Source organism: Drosophila subobscura, chromosome U, assembly GCF_008121235.1.
Source record: "Drosophila subobscura isolate 14011-0131.10 chromosome U, UCBerk_Dsub_1.0, whole genome shotgun sequence".
NCBI lineage: Eukaryota > Metazoa > Arthropoda > Insecta > Diptera > Drosophilidae > Drosophila > Drosophila subobscura.
The window spans coordinates 21800024-21820141 of NC_048534.1; the positions used below are offsets into that span (position 1 = coordinate 21800024).

General features: G+C 44.6%; 1 protein-coding gene across 1 annotated transcript in view; it reads left to right on the forward strand.

Moving 5' to 3' along the window:
- Positions 1-17680, forward strand: part of LOC117901874 — a 148471-nt gene extending 130791 nt beyond the window's left edge. Inside the window, 4 exon segments of the mRNA XM_034812831.1 lie at positions 7640-7812; positions 13245-13557; positions 13631-15507; positions 15509-17680. Coding sequence (XP_034668722.1) covers positions 7640-7812; positions 13245-13557; positions 13631-15507; positions 15509-17506 — 4361 coding nt within the window. The 3' untranslated portion in view covers positions 17507-17680.
- Positions 17681-20118: the final 2438 nt, after the last annotated feature.

The following is a 20118-nucleotide window of genomic DNA, read 5'->3' on the forward strand; positions in this document are numbered from 1 at the left end:
AAACGTAGGAAAGCGAAGCCAAAGCAATGGAAATCCAAACAAACAACAGTTAACCTTTTGCTACACAGAAGGCCACTCCCAGTTTCGGGCTAACGCCCACATTTCTGCAGTCCGCTTGAGGAAGGAAAAATTAATTAAGCACGCTTTAAATTTGATTTCATTTGTTTTTCCTCAGTTTCGGCAGGGAGGGAGGAGAGGTAGGTTCGGGTATGGGTCCGAGGTCTGTGCGAGGTCCGCCTGCATTTGGTATCCTTCCCCTCGGTCCCCACCCACTTGAGGGAAGTCTCTCATTGCCTTGGTCATTCGTCTTCCATTTCGTGTTTTAATGAGCTTCATGCGCCACACGCTGATTTCGCTTTCTCGTGCTGTTCCGTTCCCCCTTGTTTCTGCTTCTTTCACACTTTGTTTCGCTTTGGCTTGTTATTATTATTGTTTCTTCCTTTCTCACTCTCACACTTACTCTCCCTCTCACTCTAGTCATTTCTGCTTAATTGGTATACCCTGGCAGCGGGTGCTATAGTTTTGATCAACAATTTTGCATGCAGCCTTTGGGATTTAAGACAAGGCAAAATATATATATTCTTTAGATCTATAGTTTAAGTTTTTTATGGTGTAGGCTCATTTTTATCACAATATTTCGTTTGATCTTCTTGTATACATCATCCTTAAATTCCTTAAAGGGTATTTGCATCTTTGCTCCCCTTTGTTTCTGCTATTTTCTTGTCTGTGGGTCTCTGTCCGCTCGCTGGCAAATTGAAAATTGCGGGTTAGCATTTCTTAATGTCAATGCCATTTTACAGAGCAATGCTCCACCAGAGGAAGAATAATGAGCAGCAGAAAGAGAACTAACAGTCCGAGCAGAGTGAGAGTGGAGCTCCAAATAAAAGAGCAGAACCAAATTGGCGAACTCTCAGTTGAACCGAACCCCGGAGGGGACGCACCCCCTGGACAGATGAAACCAGAACAGCGAAATGTTCATTCCTTTTTTGTTATTTTGTATTTTTTTTTTTTTTCTTAAGTGTGCAAGTTAATTGAATTGGGGCTTATGCGTGAGGTGGACAGTCGAACAGCAGGGCTGAAATGCTACAGTTCCTACTAATTGTTAATGGCTGACAGAGGAGCTGGCAGGAGAGAGAGGAGCTGCATGCATTTATGGTAATGTCGAACGCAGCGGGGGGCGTGCTGAAGCACTGTTATGAGGCAAATTTAAGTGCGGATCAGGGCCGAGAGTGCAACAAATTGAAAGTGTTAATGATTGTGGCTAGAAATGGTAATGAGGGCAGGGCAGCCACGATGGCAGTTAGTAAACTAGTTCAACATGTTGATTAAATCGAGCTATACAATTTTTGCGTAGTCAAAAAAGTGAAAAAAAGCAAAGAGTGAGAGGAAAGTTTTGCAATTAGGAAAATATCGAAATATTTGGAATAATTATTCCCATTTTCTCTGAAAACTCTCAATGTATTTATTAAAATTAATAGACACATATTCAGTATTTTAAAATATTTAATTATGATTAAATTTTGATCTCAGACAACTTTTTCTGCCTTAGCAACTTTACAGATTAAAGAATTTTCCTCACGGGCATCCATCATTTATGTAATTTTCTTTGCATGGCAAAACATAATTAAACGAATCTAATCCAATCAGTTTCTGACTGGCTAAACAGAGCAGAGCAAATACCTGAAATGTTCCCAGAGAATCCCCCACATCCCGCTCCTCCCTTACATCCATTACCCATTTCTCTCCCCAACTAACTTTGCACATCTCTTCTTCGGTCCTGCTCTTTCCTCACCATCTAAATATCTCACTAATCGGTATAAATCCTGTAACTAAACCGAAAATACCCGTCATTAACTTGGCTATCCCACCTGATACCCTGATACATTATGCACCTGATACAACCTCAGAGCCGTTCATGCCTTCAGACATTAATTTAAAGGCCTCTCTTGCCTTCCTGCCTTCCTGCCTGCCTGGCTTGCCTCAATGATGTATATTCCTCTGGCACTCTTTCCCTGCACTGAAGAGACAAAACCAATAAACCAAATGCTGAATAACAGTCTTGCCACATGCCCCCTTTTTGGGTGGTGTCAGAGGGCATGGTTTATCGCTCAGACAACGCGCAATTTTTCGTTTTAATAACAATATTTACTCATCATAAAGTATAAATGAAGGCATAATGTGTTGACGTGATATATATACAGATATCCGCATGTATTTATGTCTGTATCTGCATCTGTATCTGTACGATATGATGAGAGTTTCGCTTACTGGCGACGGCGGTAGGCACAGCTGACAGAAAGGCTGACACGACCCATTCCATGCGGCATTGACGACAAATTTCACGACTGTTTCAACGTTTTTCCTGCTCCAAGGTTTTTTATGCACTTGCAAATAGGGTACTATAATTTTTGGACAGGTGTTTGCAAGGCAAAAAAAAAAATATATTGTTGGAAATATTTGAAATTTTCATCCGTGGATTCTAATAATAAATTCCATCTTTCTTAGTGAAGGTATATCTAAAAGAGTATTTAAATCTTCGGCTCCCGAATTCCTTGCTCTCCTTTAATTTTTCTTGTTGTGTGTCGGGACCCATTTGTGTCGTTGCCCATGAGGACTTCACTTACGTTGACACACAAAATGACAATATTTACAGGGGAAAATGGAGAATTCGGGAGAATGGAGAGGGCCACTGAGCGGTTGTTGGGTGCGCAAAATATTGGAAATTCAAATAAACACAGAACAGGCGCGAAAACAGCAGCCGATTCGGCCCCACTGCCAATCCCCTGGCAATCCCTACAATCAACAAAACGTGCGACACGTGCAGACTGTCAAATGGCGTCCGATGGCGCCACCCCAGCCCCTGTAACCGGGGAAAGTCAAATACCCATTCCCAATCTCACAGACAGTTACCGCCCTACACAGACAGCCTCCAGCACACACACACACACTGCCACCCTCTCTCAGACAGCCTTCAGCACCCACTACCACCTACCATCCCCTCTCGTACAGCCTCCAGCAGTAAGGAACCTCCCCTTGTGCCCGCCCATCAATCAATGAGTCTTAGTCGATTTTTGTGGGCGACGTTTAACGGGGCGTATGCGCAATTAATGCGATTTGTTCGGAGGAGAGAGAGAGATAGGGAGAGAACACTTTAATACTTGAGGAATTTGTTGTACCAAATGATAAGGAGAAATGAGAAACGAGAGCTTTCCATTGAAGAACTCGTGAATTTTCTGCTCTAATTGCATTTTGCGAAAGTTTTTTTTTGTGTTGTTATATTTAAAGCTGTAAAAGTCGCCATAATTATCGAGATAATTGCGCACGCATCGTTAATTGAAGTTGAATAATTGCTAGAGAGAGAGAAAAAGAGACATAGAAAGAGAGAGAAATAGAGGGAGACACGCAACGGAGATGAGCGGAAAATGTGAGATAAGTGTGGAAAAGTGTCGATTATAATGAGCCAACTAACCGCAAATTGGTCTAGATTTGGTCGGTAATTATCAAGAACAAAAGAGGGAAACTTAACGAGCAAATACGAGCATGTACATCTAAAGAGAAAGAGACTGCGATAAGTATTGTGGTGGGGTTCCATGGAGAATTGACTTTCACAAATCAAAATATATGGATGTTCAATTTATTGGGACACCACACAAATCATCATCAGGCCTGTCAATGTCCGCTCTAAAAAAAAAATAAACATAAATCAACCACACAGCAAATCGAAAGTTTATTCAACTCCAAAACGAAAGTGAATATGAATATAAATAAGTGTTTTATGTATGACTATATATATGTATGTATATTATAGCATACATATATCCGATTAAATCAACATCAATAACTCACTTATAGCACTCAATTCATTGAGAAGCCACAGAACACACAAATCCCCCAACAATTTCAACCAGAACAGAGCATTTTCTTCATCGCATTCAAAGTTAACCGAATTGTTATTAATTTTATAGACATTTTGTGCGTGTTTTGCGTGTGCGTGTCAGAACAATCGGAACCTTCCAGACAACAGCTCTTTGAGGTGGTGCCCCTGACCTCAGACTCGGTTTCTATACAATGACTAAGTGAGGAGTGGATGACAGACAGCAAGGCGGGCGGCAGGAGGGCAGGCAGGAGGGCTGTTGGTAGGCTGGTGAACGGCAGGATGGGAGGCCAGTGAGGCAACAATGCGTAACAAACAGGAAAGCAATAACAATTTGCAATTAGCCAAAACGCGTTGGAGACGCAACTTTATTTTCGACACTGTAGTTGTAGCGGTGGAACAGTGGGGAGTGTTGGGGGGAGGGCAAGGTCAACGCATCAGCGTAGAAAATTAAAGTAGAAGATGATGATCTGGTTGCCAGCGAGGGTTGAAATTGGAGTCTGCAGGGAAATATTTAAATAATATTTAATTGAGGAATGAGATTGAGATTTTCAAGCTACATGTTAAATAGATTTTACTCTTATATTAAACAAAAGTTTCATTACCAAAGAATGGATTTAAATACCTAGAAAAATGTGCAAAAACTCTATGATATGCTCCTTAAATTTTCGCTTAAACCTGCCCCAAAATGTATCCTCCACCTGGGCCAACCCTCGTTGATAAATGGATTTACTTACACTTTCCGCACGTACCAGCGAAACCTTCTACCTCTATACCCATCGCTCTCCCTGTAGACCTTCCCCTAGTAGACGCAGCCCATTGCTTCTTAAGCAGTTTAGCATTAATTAAGTTTGAGTTGAAGTCGCAGACATTTGCCCGGGATGGGCTGGTGGAGCATAGATGGGGCAGTGGCTGAAGTACTTCATTTAACTGTCTGTCTGCTTACCAAGTGATAAGCTGAACCAACCACTCCTACCCCAGTGGGAGCTGAAAGTCTCGCCTAACTAATTGCTGCCTTTTAACACGTGGCCAAATGCTGCTTGGCTGCTCGGAAATTCACAACGGTGCGGTGTGCATTTCCTGGCCAGACCCAGACCCAGACAGCACCAAACTCCAAGCGAAGCGTCCCAACCCTTAGCTGGATGATTAACTGCATCAGGTATTGGTCTCTCGGAAAGTGCAGTAGAACGGCTGGTGTTTGCTTTTATCAGCCATCATCAGTTTTTTGCTTTGTCGCGTTATGCGTCAGCGCACTAAACCAACATTTTTACACCTAAGAGCAGATAAAGAGCAGAGCTCCGGACAACGGACAATGGACACGTACAACGTACAGGGAGTAGACCTATTGCAAAGTACGGTACGGCTGACTGGTTGGCGGACAGCATTTAACAGTTGATTAGACCACGTCCCCCGGATAGAGCCGTCGGGATGGAAGTGGACAGAAGCCGCCACCTCCCACAAAAAAGCCGTGGGGATGAGTGACAGTGCCCCCGTCTGGTGGCTCAATCTTCTACGTCTGCTGCTCGCATTTTCGGCCTGAATGGACGCGAGACATGGCTAAGCGTATTACCAGGCCGCATTACCGCTAAGTTTACAGTTTAACTATGAAAGCAAGTGCGAAAGCCGGAGAACGAAGGCGCCCCCACGTTCCATTAGCCGATATTACGCATACGCCGCGTGGTGCCCATAAAAAATGCAACGCTGCATTGTTTAGCAAGCAAAAACAGAGCACAGGCACACCCAGGCAAAAAAAAAAAAAAAAAGCAAAACCCACATAAAATACTAGAACAAATTGCAGCAAAAAGAAATAATAGAAACGCGAAAGTAGCCGCCAGAGCATGGATGTTGTGCGGTTGGTGGGGGGGGGTCAGGCGTGGCAACATTCTTTTTACGTGCCGGGGCATGCAAAGTGCAAAGCTGCCAACTGCATCTGTGATGATGATGATAGTCGTGGTGGTACATACTTGGTGATGATGTTGAATGGTGGAAGCTGGAAGTGGTGGCGCCCCGGCAAAGCGCAGCTGGGAAATCGCATTTTGACCCCATCCATATTGATGGGCAAACACGGAATGCATTTTATGATGAACACGAATGTTCATGGATTGCTCTCGTTTTGTTTTTATGGGAATTATGTATATATGTACATACATACTTGTATCTACATATTTATGGCTGAATGTTTTGGTACAAAAATGTATGGATATTAACAAAGAATAAATTGAAATTTAAGAAGTTTTTGCCTACAATTGCTAGGCCTTTCTTTTTTTGTTGAAGCTTCAATCAAATGTACTTTTAGATTAGTTTCTTGTCAAGTTTTATTTACCACCCATGAGTACGTCATTTTCTTCGGCCTTTTCCATCATTCAAGATGAATATCTTATCATTTATTCCCCAAAATTAAATGCTAATCTTGTCCAGACATCTCCGTTTAACAAATCGCTGGGGTAGCCCACCAAATGATTGCTCATTCTTCTGGGAGTGCTTCTTTTTTTTCTATGTGTGTGTGTTGGCTTTCAGTCGTCGCAATGCAGCCAAAAGGCGGCTGGAAGGATGGATGTAAGGAAGGAAGGAAGGAAGATAAATGGAATTGAAAAGCAATACAAATCCACAAATCAAAATATATCTGAAATGTTTGATGGGAAATGGGTGGGGAGTGTTTCGACTTATGGGGCGGCTTGCTGTCGTTTATTCTGTGTGGCAATGACATGCGACAAAGTTGCAGCTGAAATGAATCCATAGATGGAAATGGAATTGGGAGTTGCACACCCCCAATACCCCTCCATCTATGTATATCTCCTTTTACGCGATATCTAATGACACCAACAGAAACCAGAACCAGTTACCAGAAACAGTATCCGAGAGCCGAAACAGAACAGAACAGAACAGATCCCAGACAATGCAAGATGAAGCTCTGAGGCGGCTCTGAAGCAGTGCCAAGAACCCCAAAAACTTCAACTCCCTTTGTCGTTTGTTCAACCCTGCCCTGCCCTCTCTTTCTCCCATCCTCTTTGCCAAAAGCTGCCAAAAAATGTTTGCTCTAGAGATTTCTACACATTTATTAAAGAGAAATGGGTAGAGAGGGAGGGAGAGAGATGGTGACAATGCAGGCAGCCTATGGCTTTTGGGAGTAACGGGTGTACGGTATGGATATTAATCATCGGGCAGACTTAAATTGCAAATGAAATCGGAATTGGGCAACGGTGCGTATGCGTATCGTAGTTGAGTAGTTCGAGAGGGTGAGCCAGTGGAGCGTTGGCAGAGGGAGAGGGGAGAACGAGAGTGCCCCATGGGTGTGGGAAATTGGCAGACTCTGTCAAGCATTTTGTTGGCTGCAGCAAACACACACATATTTCCATATACATATGTATATATTTGTGTATGTGTGTGTGTATATGTACATATATTCACAGAGATTCAGAGTCAGAGAGAAAGAGAGATATCCATTAAACAAACACAGTGAAATCGCCGCTGACATAAAGCAGCCATGAGTGTTCCCGTCCCTATGCCCGTCCCATCCCATGTCCTGGCCATGTCCTGGCGTTGTCTCTGTCTCGATGTCGCCTCGCTGGCGCCAACTGTCGACTGCTTTAGCTTTTGCCTTCAAGCTTTACATATACCACACATATGAATATATACATATGTATGCATACATATCTATACATACATATATCGCACACACATCTATTTATCTGTTTCATCAGCATATTGCCATTTGTTGAAGCATTCTTTAAATAATTTTCCCTATCGCTCTTGTGCTCTTTGCAGGTCCCGCAACCGTTCAAATGGTTTCCCAGAGTCGACCGCCGCCACCGATGACGGTGCCCGTCCAGGTGCCGCAGTACGTCAATGAGAATGGAACTGTGACCCACGTGATGCTGTCGCCGCAGCAATACCAACAGCTCCATCCCGGACAGGGACACCTGCATCCACCGCCATTCGTAAGTAGTTTCTCCATCCCTGAGAGTTATCCGTTAAGTGTAATTAACTTGTGTTTTATGACTGGGAGTGAGAGAGAGATACTCATAGATCGGGAATGAATAGAGTAGAGAAATCTAGAGATAGGCTTTAAATGAACTAAAGTGGTTATCGGTTGGATTTTTTAGAAGTTTACTCTTTGGTTGTAGCTCTAATTGGATTCTTTATAATTGATTGGAATAGTTTTTCCAAGGTACTTAAACTAGTGACCCCATTTTCCACCCGTTAAAATGAATGTTAACCGAAATGAATCAGTTAGATTCATAAATTTTCATTAGCATTCAACAGCTATCAACCTTAAGAGTAATTTATTTGTACAAACTTTAATGTATTTTCATAAACTTAGTTTCAAATTGATTATAATTTATGAATGCTTCCCATAATACCCAAAGTACATGCAAACTTTAGACAAGCTCATACATTTTTAATGACTTGAAACCCCAACTTTCTGGAGTGAGCTATTCAAAATTGCAATCCAATTGTAGCTGCTTATGAACAAAAACTTTGCACTCAATTATTTCTCAAAGAATTATTCAGAATTTCAATCTTCAATACTTTGTTTCGTACTTTACGAGGTCTGTAATATTTCAAATGGGAAAAATGGATGTGTTTCTTTGCCAGACCATCAAAATGTGCAATATATTGCCTATTTGTCACTGTGTGTGCACTCGTAAATACCATATAGACATCCCATTTCGATAGCAAATTGAACCCCACTTCCTCGAAAATCCACAATTCTCACAGAGCAAGCGGCAGGGCTGCTTATCAATTATTTTACAGCTAATTGAGCGAACAATATTGCAATCAGCGAATGCAACAATAATTCCCCGATGCTAATTCGATTTTCAAGTGAAATTTTCATGGGGGCGAGGCGAGGCGGTGCGAGTCGCGAGTGTCGTCTCGTCTGGTAATATAATTTATTGTGCACCGGATCGGATCCGGGTAAAGTTGTTCCTAGAAAACAATTCAATTGCTCGGTGGCCTTGGCAATCAGGGGGCTGATACAAAAGGAGGAGACTGTTTATGCCGGCTGGTTTATTCATTGCGAAACTAAACCCCAGCAGAACTGCACTTGGAACAATGGAAAGCAACTCCCTCCGCGTTGAGACAGACGATCTAAAATGGCTAAACTTTTAGCTAAATGCCAATTACAACAAAAAGCAACAACTATTAAAATAAAGTTTAAACAAAAGCAAATAGTAATAAAAAACATTAAATGGAAAAACAGCTGGCAAGCTGTCGGCCAACGCGTCGCTTTGCATCTATAATTTATTTATTTATTGGTTAGTTAGTTTATAAACTGCAATTTCGCTTTGTTTGCTTATTGTGTTTTGTGTTTCGTGTTTGTGTGTGCCCCTGCATACATTGTGTTTGTGTTTGCCTTTCTCCATAAGCTTTTCGCTGACTAACTCTGACTCGGAGAGAAGCCCCTGAGCGGGGGAAAACCACAGCGGAAAAGCGTGAAAATTGCATAACTAATTAGCTGCTCGCATTATTCCAGTCTCCGTAGGTGAGTCACCCAACCGGTCACTCTCCGGCAAATATTTGAGTGCAAAAATGCAATCGCCTCTCACTCTGCTCGGCCTTTCATTTCGCAAGCTGTCATTTAGGCGTGAGCTTTGACAATCATTTGACTGGACGGAGGGAGCGGGAGGTGCCACGAAGACGTTTGCTTTGAATGCTAATTGCCAGCGAACCTACTGTGGGGGGCTACGTGACCAGAGGGGGCGCACTCGGCAACTGATTGCCAGATGAACAAAGTTTGTTGTTTGCCCGCCAGGGTTCATTGGAAGCAAAGTTCGCATGAGACATAGTTTCTTCACCTTTAGTTTTGTAGGAAAAAGTCTATTTTATTATTGCTTTTATATGGCTATTTGTTGAGATTACATGGTACGATTTTTGTATTTTTTTGATCAGTCAAAAAAGTCTTTCCACCACTTTTTCTTACACAAATATCCCAGCAATTGTCTAGCGTTTGCAATAATAGAAAAATTACATGGCAGATACATTTGTGTGCTCTTGAAATGTAACAAATTGCTGACATTTTAAATTATTGTTAAATTTAGCATTATTATATTTTTGCGCCATTACCATTCGGAACTAGTTCGGCTCCCATGAGAAGCGGCCAAAGGCAAAGGCAGCGGCAGCGGCACATGCATTCCATTCAAATTGCCTCGCTAATTTGCAAAATAGCGAAAGAAAATAAAAATAAAATAGATGGTTGTTAACCAAAGCAGATGAGCGTTACCCATTCACATCACGTTTCGGACCACTCCTGCCTCTGGCTCTGTCATCCCCACAGTCTGGTCTGTCAGCCGGGCCACTGTCGGGCGGCCACTTATGTCTAATAATTTAATAATAACAATTTCATTGTACAACATAAACATTCTCATCATTTCTTTTATGTGCAGAAAGTTGTTAGCGAAAATTTGATTGAAATATTTTCCATTTCCATTGCGGAAAACCGCTACCCATTCTGCCTTGAATAGAGCGGGAATAGCTCTCTTGATGCTACGAGTTCGTGACTTAGTCCCATACAGAAATTGGTTGGCATTCCGGTTCTGGCTTAGCGCCTAACGCAATTTAAATTCTGTTACCCAACAGCACCCCTTGCCGCCCACCTGTCCCGCTTGATGTTATTTATTATAGTATTATCAATCTCTCAATTAAAAAAGAAATTAATTGCATTGTGGATTATATAATTTCCAATGATTACTCGCTTTCCGGTTATGCTCTGAGGCAATCGTCTACCATAATTGCTTGACACTTTTGGGTTGATTTATATTATTTGAGCAGAAAAATCAAACAGTTTTTCCCCCAATGAACATAAATTACGGGAGAAGACAATTAAAAAGGCAGTCAGAGCATAAAAAATGCATTAATTTTTAGGGGGTTAATAAATTAAAAATGTATTTAGTAACAGGATTTCCCAGTAGCCAGCAAAGGGAGGGGACTGTGGGACTGATGATGTGGCAGGGTTGCCAGCAAACGCCAACTGTCAAGCCGAGAAGACAAACGTTTACCTTTAAACATTACGTTTTCGATTTGCATAACAATTTGTAGACCCAAGCTAATGGTTGTTGATGTTGTTTTATCTAGTAAATGCAATCCATTACGAGTAAATGCTGGCCTGGCCTGGCCCGGTCGTGCCCGCTGCTGGCTGGCAACATTGTTGCCCATGGGTTAGGCGAAACTCCAGACCCCGGACCCCCAGCAACCCATGCCTCATGCGCCACTCGATGACTTTTAATTGAACTCCACTTGAGTTGAACTTTTGCTGTCACATTTTTACATAACTTGCCAGTCAGCAGCGGCAGCAGCCGAAGCAGTCCCAGCCTCAGCCTCAGCCAGGCTCCAGCTCTGTCGCTGGCTATCCTAATGCCATTTTGACAGTGGAAAACTTGATTAATGCATGCAGCACCAACAACTTCATCCGTTTGCTGCCGGTTGTGGTTGGTGGTGCAGCTTCGGACACATGTGGCGTCGTCACGGTTTGTTGCTGAAATGAAAGTGCCCGGCGGTTGCTTGACTCGAGCTGAATTTTCCTTGACTTAATTAACAATTTGCTGCCACAACACACACACACTCACTCGCAGAGATATTCGCACAGCACAGAGCATACACAGTGCCACACAAAATGGCAGTTTCCGCTTGTGTGTTTATGTTGAAATGTTTATAATTTGATTGTATGCTAATTTGCATAGCATAGTCGTACAGTCGGCGTCTCTCTCCATCTGCGGAATCGCATTGCCATTATGCAACTTGAGCTATGCGCTCGGATAACTGTAACTGTCGCGCCACATCCAAAGAGAAGCTTCAACTGAAACCGAAACTCTGTAGGTCTGCAGCTCTACAGCTCTGTAACTCCCTCGCCGAATGAGTTTTCATCTTTCAATTTTTTTGTTTTTACTTTTTTTCTGTTGTGTGATAATCCCCTCCGACTGCTTTTGTTCTCTCAGTCATGGCGTTTCCGTTGTTGGACCGCAAAAAATAATAAAAGAAGAAACTCATTAACTTTGACCTATATTGGTGGCCTGGGCGGGCGGCGGTATTCATATTTTATGATCATCCATAATAACCATGCAGCATCGTCCATTTTTGGGTGCTGGGTGTCGGCCTCTTGCCAGAATGATAGTCAAGTGCCAACAATTAGGTGCAAAATGCTTTAAAGTCATCATACAAAATTGCAAAACTTTTTTAAAGCCAACTTTGGACATGCAAAAAACCTGAAATTAGCTTGATTTCACTGAAGCATTTTCCACCCAGTTTTGCGCTCAAAAATTATCAATCATCAGATATCTTGGGGTAATTTTTGCTTAATACAGCATGCGGGCGTGGATAATTGCCGGTGCCCATAAACAGCGAAACCAATTTGGTTAATGATTCGCTGTGGAAATCAGATCACACTGGAATTCAGTGCAAATTGTACTTTCAAACGGGCGCGCCATGTAGAGGGCCCTGTCTAGAAGCTGCTTGCTGTGGCACTCCACATTGCACTGCTTGAGTGAATGTTAATGTTGACAATGACTGGGCTGCATAAGTTAAACAGTTTACAACCCATTAAATGGTTAAAAAACTAAAAATTAATACCACTGCCTATATTCAGGTTATTGTGGAAATTACGAATCGGGTTCTTCAGCTGTCACAGCGCCTGACGATATTTGGTTGGTGGTGTGACAGACAAGTGACTTTACAAATTTCTGAACAGCACCTTTTATGGCTAAATATATTTGGAAGTCGGAATACCTTATAGACACGATCTAAGAGATTAACTTACAAGCATACAAATATTATTTTCCGCTATTTTACTCAGGCTATTCACCGGGTTAAAAACAGGGGGGGTTGAGCGGGTTAAGTTTGGTATTTTCCTTGGAATGCTTATGGTATTTTTTTTTAAATAGGAAGGTTTATTGCGGTATATTTCTGCGGGCCATCCATTGTAATTAATTAATTTTCGAAAAAAACATCGATTTAATCCATGTGTTGTTGTTGCATTTGCAATTATTTAAATTTCAAAAATTCAACTGATTGTTGAGAACAAGTTGTGCCAGTTGTCAAAGATCTTAAGCAACCAATTTCCAGTGAAATTGTCGAGTGAACTCCGCTAGAAAGTTCTCACAGGCGCCCTGATAACATTTGGCAAATTAATTAGTTATTGTTATCAGCGCTCGTTCTCCGCACCACCGCGACTGTTATTTATAGCCAACGTGTAGATGTTGACGTGGTAGTTCTAGTTTGGATGGGAATGGGGAAAATGGAGCAGCAGCAGCAGCAAAAGAAAACTACCACAACGACAACATCGACCACAAGCAGCACCAGAAGTGTCGTGTTTAAAGTATTTAGACCACTTAAATGTAGTTATTAACCAACTAAACATAATATTCCCCATCCACAGATAAGCGCCAATGGTACATCGCATTTCTATACGCCGGCCATGGCCGGCTACCCTCCAGGTCCTGCTGGCAATGGACCACCGCATTATCAAATGCCGCCTCCACAGGGTGCGCCACAGCAGCAGCCACCGCCCAGTGTAGGAGGTGGAGGTGGACCACCGCAGCCTGTAAATGCGGCACAGCAGCAGCAGCAGCCACCGCCAGCAGTCCACACACATTCCCCGCACTCGCCGTCGCCGCCCAACTATCGGGATGAGCGCAGCCAGCGGCAACATACGAAGCTGCTGCGGAAACTGGAGAAGCAAAGGGAGTCCAGTGAGTGAACCAGCTGTCCAGTTACTATCCTGATTTAGCCATCCTAAAGTTGAATTTTCTCTCTTTTATGTAGATCCCACGCCCACACATTCGCCTTCGTTGCGCGGTGTCAACGATCTGAATGGCCATCACACCAACAACAATAATAACAACAACATTCCGGTGGGTGTGCTGCCGCTGCCACCGCACCTCAACAATCACAACCATCACATGAACAGCAACAACAACAACAACAGCAATCACTTGCACAACAACAACAATCATGTGCGTCGCCTCGCCCAGCAGCAACTGCTGCAGCAGCAGCAGCAGCAGCAACAACAACAGCAACAGCTGCAGCAGCCGCAGAGGAACGGCAATCCCAATGCCATTCCTCAAGGAACAGCCACGCCACTGCCCCAGCGAACGGGCAGCAGTGTGGGTGGCGCCAGTTCGGTGGGCACATCCGAGGATGGCGAAGACAATTCCAGCTTGGCCGGAGAGGATGAGGAGGACTACCAGTCGACGATTGTGGAGCAAATCTCGGCCATTGAGAAGCCCGAGGTGATTGATGTGACCTCGCGAGCAGCGAAAATCATCTGGGAATCGCCCGTCATCACAGATGCCTTGCTCATCAATATGCGCGACCTGCGCTACCAGGTTCTGCTCAGCGACTCGGGCAAACAGTGCAAATACAAGAGTCTCTATCGAGGCGAGGCATACGAGTGCATTGTGCAGGATCTGCAGCCGGGACAGGACTATCTGGTGCGACTGCAGGTGCACTACCAGAAGCTGCAGGGCACTGTCAGCGAGCCAACAGAGTTCCGCACCCCAGCCTGTGAGCCGGACCAGCCTCTGCCCCCTAAGCTGGTGTCCCGCACCAAGAGCTCCATCAATCTGCGCTGGGCTGCACCGCCGGCGAATGGCGCGACCATTCAGCACTATCTGCTGGAGTACGACGAGGGCAAGGGCCAGCCCATAAAGTTCGTGGAGCTGGCCAAGATCAAGGCCAAGCACTATGTGATCAGCAAGCTGCAGCCCACGACTGTCTACAGCTTCCGTCTGGCCGCCGTCAACGAGGTGGGCCAGTCCCTGTACTCGCCCATCAGCAGCTACAGCACCGCTGGCAATCCCCCGGCGGCGCCCAAGCCCCCGCAGCTGCACTCGAGCAGCCCCAGTTCGCTGAAGCTGTTCTGGGAGCGGCGCACCCAGGATGGGGACTTTCTGCTGCAGCTGCAGGATGCAGAGTCCGGACACGGCTACCTGAACACCTACAAGGGTACCGATCTCCACTACGAGTGCCTACAGCTGCGCCGTGCGTGCAGCTACCAGTTCCGTCTCAGGTCCGAGAACGAGGCCGGAGTCTCGCCGTGGTCGCCAGAGGTTAGCTACCGAACGGCCGCCGAGCGTCCGGGCAGGCCGGGCAAGCCGAGTGCCAAGGGCAAGATCCATGGCACCCACTTCAAGGCGCGCTGGGACACGCCCGCAGACACTGGTGGAGCGAGCATCCTTCGCTACCATCTGGAACTGAGCTCGGGGCCTGTGTTCGAGCGCATCTACAGCGGCTCCGAGTCCGAGGCCATGTGCGAGCGCCTGCAGCCCGGGACCACCTATCAGCTGCGTGCCTGCTGCGAGGGTCCCGCCGGTCAGAGTCCCTACTCGGACATCGGACATGTCACCACAGAGGCTGTGGCCCCGGCGGCTCCACCTCCACCGTACTCCAGTGACCCGCCCTCGCCGTATGCAGCACTCCTGAAGCTCCATCAGCCTGAATACAATGGCGGCGCCCCCATCCTGGAGTTTGAGGTGCAAATGCGCCGCTTGGAGCAAGTGCAGCCACCCCACATCGTGTACAGAGGCAAGCAGGCGTACTTTGTGGCCCAGGATCTGGTGCCTGGCGGCATGTACGAGGTGCAGGTGCGCGCCATCAATCGCATCGGAGCTGGCAACTGGTCCCAGTGGATGAAATTCAGCAGCAGCAGCAGCCGCACCAGGTGTGCCCGAGGAGCTGCGCGTGCAGGTCAAGTCGGCCACACATCTGAGCGTGAGCTGGCAGGCGCCTCTCCAGGACAACGGCGCCCCAGTCACCAACTACATCCTGAAGAGTGCCAGCCAAGAGAAGCGCAACGAGGAGCAAGAGCAGGAGCCTCTGAGAGAGCCACCCAGCACGGAGTTCCACAACTGCTACCAGGGAGCGCTGACGTGCGCCGAACTGAGGAACCTCGCACCCTTCACACGCTACTTCTTCCGCATCCTGGCCAGCAATGCCGCCGGCTCTGGTACCGCCTCGGATGTGGTGTGTGTGAGCACCCCGGCCGCTGTGCCCGGCGCACCTCAAATGCAGGGCTACGAATTCACAGCCCAAGAAGTGACCCTCAACTGGACCCAGCCGGCGGCGCATGGTTCGCCAATCTGCTCGTACAACATCGAGTATGGAGAGCGGACGATTGCCACACCGGATGCGTGCACCCGGTACACAGTGACGGGCCTGATGCCCGAGACCAGCTACAAGTTTCGCGTTCAGGCCGTAAATGCCATCGGAGCCGGAGCATTCAGTGCCTATGCGAAGTTGACCACGCAGCCGGCGCCACCAGCTCCACCGCGCCTCGAGTGCAGCGGTGCGGGCCACAACTACATCAAGCTGAAGTGGGGCGAGGGTGGACCGGGCGGCAAGACCAATGGAGCAGCGGCCGCAGGTGGCGCTGACTTCACCAAGTACTTTGTGGAGATGTACGTGAGCCGAGCGAAGCAGTTCCAGGCCGTCTACTCCGGCACCAATTGCATGTGCAAGGTGCACAAGCTGCAGGAGCGCAGCAGCTACACCTTCCGCATCTACGCCCACACGGACAGGGCTGGCGATGGCGACTACTCCGAGGATTATGTGTTCGAGACGAGTGCCACGCTGCCGGCCAACATCAAGCCGCCGCGTGTCGTGCACGAGAACAGTGTGTGCCTGATGGATCTGCCCGGCCAGCTGGGCATGCAGCTGACCCTCGAGTGGCAGCACTCGAAGAACTCCTTCCACGACCGTGTCGAGTATGAGCTGCAGTACGCGGTGCTGGGTGCCGCCGAACTGGAAACGGAGACGCCCAAGGGTCGCAGCAGCAGTTCCAGCGGCAGTGCGAGCGGAGCTCCCCTTAATCTGGCCAACCAGGACTATCGTCAGCTGTACCGTGGCCCTGAGACAAAGTTCACCATTGACAATCTGGCTGCGGGCACCTGTTACCAGTTCCGCGTCTGTCCCGTGCGGATAGCGTCCGGCGGAGAGCTTCTCTACGGCCAGCCATCGAGTCCGTTGCGGTATCAGGTGCCCAACGAGCTGGATCCCAGTTCGGCCACCTGCCACCACCACCTGCACGGCTCCACGTCCCCCAATACGGCCACACAGTCCTCGCAGCGTAGCAGCCGGAAGCTGTCGGCGGGTAATGGCTCCACCAATGGCCTGCACCTGAGGTCCGTAAGTGCCTCGGCCATCAGTGGCAGCAGCGGCGTGGGAGCCGATCCCCTGGCCATTGGCCGGCTGCAGCAGGAGCTGTCGAACTTCAATGCCTGCGGCGATCCACTGCATCACCATCATCATCACCACCACCATCATCATCAGCCGTGTGGCGGCGATGGCAACGCATCGTCTGGCTCCTCCACGGCGGGCTCCAGCTGTGCCGGCTCCAATCTCCTTCTGCGCGGCAACCACATGCATCACCAGCACCACTTGCATCACTCCCATCACATGCACCATGCCCATCATCCGCACGGCGGTGGTGTCGTCGGCGCCATCACCGGTAGCTCCTCAACGGCCATCTCCGCAAGACTGGCCAGCCAGGGTGGCTCCCTGCGTCGCTTTGCGGCCAAGATGACGTCGCTGTACAGCAACCGGAAGCGGCTGAGTGACCAGCAGAAGGCCGTCTGCATTGTGGTTTCATTCCTGTTCGTCACCATCCTGGCGGCGATGCTGGTCAACATGTTGCGCGGCTAAAGTGACTCTCCAACTGTAAGCATGCAAATCGAAGCAAAATCGAAAGAAAAAAGTAACAAAAATGTGAAGAAAAAAAAAGGAAGGAATAAAACAAATGCACTTTATGTATGTCTCAAAGAAGTGATTCAAACAATTAGTTGTAATTATGTATTTTTTATATAAACAAAAACAAAATCAAAATCAAATTGTAAATTGTCTAATTTTAAACAAACAAAACAGAAAACCAACCAACCAGCAAAATAAGAACAGGAAAAACCTAGAAGAAAAAAACACAAGAAACGATGGCGGAACAAAAGGATTAAAACTAATACATTCACACACGCGTCTAAATGTTTGTAAAATGTTACAATAATGGTATTTACTTACGAGTACATATGTAATATTTGTTGTTGCTAAAAATCATTGTCACAAAACGAAACAAAACAAAAGAATAATCTCCATATGTGCTATATAAAAAGAGTTTTGTAAACCCCCTGCTCCACTCTCTCAAAAAAGAATCAACTGAAAGGCTCACGAGTACTTGTCAAACCTGCTCCGAAATGCTTCTCAAACTGTTAATTTAATGCGCTTATGCGATGGCATAGCAGGCAGCTTTGGCAAGACCCACAAACATTTGCATTTGCTCTGCATGTAAGACTAGCATTTGGAGGCGTGACCCAGCCCCCTAAATACTTATACATTCTTGAAACAGATCCGAATTTTGATTATTAATTTTAAATGATTTGTGTGAACACAACCTAGGAATGTAAATAATAGTTCAAGCTACATAAACAAAAAAACAAAAAACTATGAGAAGGCATAGTGGGCCGTAAAGATGATGGAGAGCAAATGCAAAACGATTTAAAAACGAAATATATGAATTTATTAGACTACCAGCAAACAAGTATTCCCGTGCTGTACAATTGTTTCCCCAATCGCTCCAATTTACATACATACATACATACATACACACATATGTATAGATATATAAATGTATATGTAAACAGCAGACGCTTTTTTTCATTCTCACAAAACATTTTTATACGAATTATATTACACAATTTATTATGATAAACCATTAAATACATATTCAAAGGACAACCACACAAGATGAGGAAAAACGCAAAAAGGGAGAACCAAGGCAAGTCCCCAGTTGGGGCTGCTATATTGTTGGCTAATTGTTGCATTTTTTCACAACCGACTAAAACAAATTGAATCCAAAATATTTTTGTATGCTTGTCCACTGCTATAGCAGTCCCAACTGGGAAAAATGAGGAAATATGGAAATGAAAACGGAAAATTATTTAGTATATATGAATATATATGAAATTTATAGCCTAATTAATGCAACGCAAAGTGATTTATATTCCAATTATTATTATTTTTCTAATTAAATAAATTAAAATAAATGTAATTGTTTCTTTCCATAGCATTTAATGTGAATTATACAAAAACGGAATCTTATCTACAACAAAAAAAAGAAAATCACAACAAAAATCCCAAAAAAACGAAAACAAAAACAAATGTTTGTTCATGTAAAAAATAAACATTTGCTTGATGCAAATTTAAAAAAAAACAACAGATATACATATATATATATATATATAAATAAATAAAAATAAACTTAAATCGGAATCAAATGATAAATAAATGGAAAATATGTAATGTTTCTATGTTTACAACGGTAAATGGTTACAATATATATATATTATATATGTGTGTATAAACGAAAAAAACAACAATATACATGTATCTAATTATATATACCTATGTGTCGATTTATTTGTTTATCTTATATAAATGACGCAACATTACGACAACAAAAATAAATGAAACAACAACAACAAAATCTATATACATATATATAAAATTTATTTGCAAATATATATATATGAAACATTTAAAATAAATGCGATATACAAATAATAAATATGTAACTGGTGTTTTTAATGATCGAAAGTGGTGGTTTTTAATCTGAAAATTACTTACCAAACAATGTCGATGAACAAAGGATTGCGAGAAGGTGCTGAGTCTATTGCTTCCAGAGCTGCTCAATCTGTAGTTTGTGGACTGAATTCATAAGTGGACACTGCACACAATCCGAATCCAGACGCTTAAATCAGGTTACAATTAAATACGCCTTAGTTTAGATATTTTGTATTATTTTTATTTTGTCCGTGCAAATAACAATTTTATTTGTTTTTTATTTTTAGTTATTCTAACATTTGTTGTTCGTATCGTAATCCGTTCGCCTACCTGCATTTGTTCGTTCGCGTTTGAAGCAACAGAGATATGTACTTGGGATGCATTGCATTTGCTATTGTACGACATATTTCGGTTGATATAAAATATTATACGACATTATTCGTTATTGTATTCGTTGATATTCCATATATGTATGCACTCGTATGTATTGTTCGTGTGTGTGTGTGTGGGTGTTTGTCTACTTTAACGCAAAAAATCATCTAAAAATTTGGATTATTCGTATTCGTTTCAATAGTTGTAGTCTATGTATAGGTATAGTTATAGGTAATTGTATATTATACTTGTATGCTATGCTAAAATCGTTGTGTGTGTGTGTAGATTATGGATATGGGCATATCATAGTCCGGTTATCCGGATATCTATATTTA